Source organism: Orycteropus afer, unplaced genomic scaffold, assembly GCF_000298275.1.
Source record: "Orycteropus afer afer isolate SDZICR_OR568_19922 unplaced genomic scaffold, OryAfe1.0 scaffold00502, whole genome shotgun sequence".
NCBI classification, from domain to species: Eukaryota; Metazoa; Chordata; class Mammalia; order Tubulidentata; family Orycteropodidae; genus Orycteropus; species Orycteropus afer.
Window position 1 is genome coordinate 1,452,603 of NW_006922089.1, and position 1,191 is coordinate 1,453,793.

The 1,191-nt window shown below is 55.8% G+C and overlaps 1 protein-coding gene across 1 annotated transcript in view; it reads right to left on the reverse strand.

Moving 5' to 3' along the window:
* KLHL22 (kelch like family member 22) overlaps window positions 1–1,191 on the reverse strand; it is a 64,546-nt gene that overhangs the window by 47,190 nt on the left and 16,165 nt on the right. Inside the window, exon 2 of the mRNA XM_007955437.2 lies at window positions 391–556. Coding sequence (XP_007953628.1) covers window positions 391–556 — 166 coding nt within the window. The remainder of the gene's footprint in view (window positions 1–390; window positions 557–1,191) is intronic.

The window sequence follows — 1,191 nt, forward strand, 5'->3', positions numbered from 1 at the left end:
CCAAGGGCAGCTCTATGGTGCCAAGGCCAGAGCACACAGGACGCACCCGTGAGGCCACAGGATGAGACACTGTTTTCCATGTAGGATCTTTTCAGTGGCAGGGAGACCCAGGCACAGAGGGGAAGGAAACAACAAAATATGAGGGGAACAGCACATAAGGAGCTGGGCCGGGGGCATCTGGGGTGGCCCAGCTTCAGGTGCCCCCAATCTCAGTCCAAGAGCCTTCTCTCCCGACTCCTCCTCAGTGTGCTCGGTCTGCTTTGTGGGACAGCATTCTCACTGTTCTTTCTGGCCCTCCCGACCTACCCTCACAGCAAGGTCATTGCCCTGAGGGCACCTGAGACCCCACCTGGGTGAGGGCCTGCCCTGCTTGCACAGCGTGTGGCTCACCTGAAGCTGGCAGGCGGCCACCAGCGTCTCCTGCACGTTGCTCAGGCTGAGCTCGAGCTCGGAGGTGTATATGAAGTGCAGGACCTGGCACATGGCATCGTAGGACACGCCGCGGATCAGCACTTCCTCCTGCTCCATCTCCTTCAGTCCCCCAGCAAACATCCCTCTGCAAAGCGAAGAGGCAGGGAAACGGTCACACCTGTTGGACGGGAGCCCAGGCCGCAGGAAGCGGAGCACACAGGGCAGGGAAGAACCCCAGCGTGGGGCTTGGCAGGAGCGGGCAGACCCGGTTCAAGTCTCGGACACAGTACTTGTGCGCTCTGGGCCTGGCAAGGTTTGAGTAGCCGTGCTAGGAACAGCCCTACTTCCTCTTGCCATGTGAGGAAGACGAGGGTGGACCCCACGAAGGCAGGGCCCACACCCAGCTTGCCTCCAGCCCTGAGCAGCGCCAGATCTGCCACCGAGAAGGGATGAAACCTTACTGTGAAGGGCACTGAGGCGCTTATCAATATTATATGAGTCCATTATTTTAAAAAGTCAAGGAAAGGTTTATATATGGAAGGAAACTTTCTTTGTTGGTTACCAAGGACAGGAAGGGAGGGAAGGGACATTTTCTAGATAGGTTTTGAGAAAATAAGATATATGTAAAAACGAAAGATTATTAGCAGTTACCAGGGGGAGGAGGGAGGAGGGGAAAAGGGGAAACTTTTGTTTGGAGGCTGTGATAGTTGGAGCTGTGTGTCAACTTGGCTGGACCCCAGTTCTGTGTGGTTGTTCCCATGATGGGATCAGATGACTGTG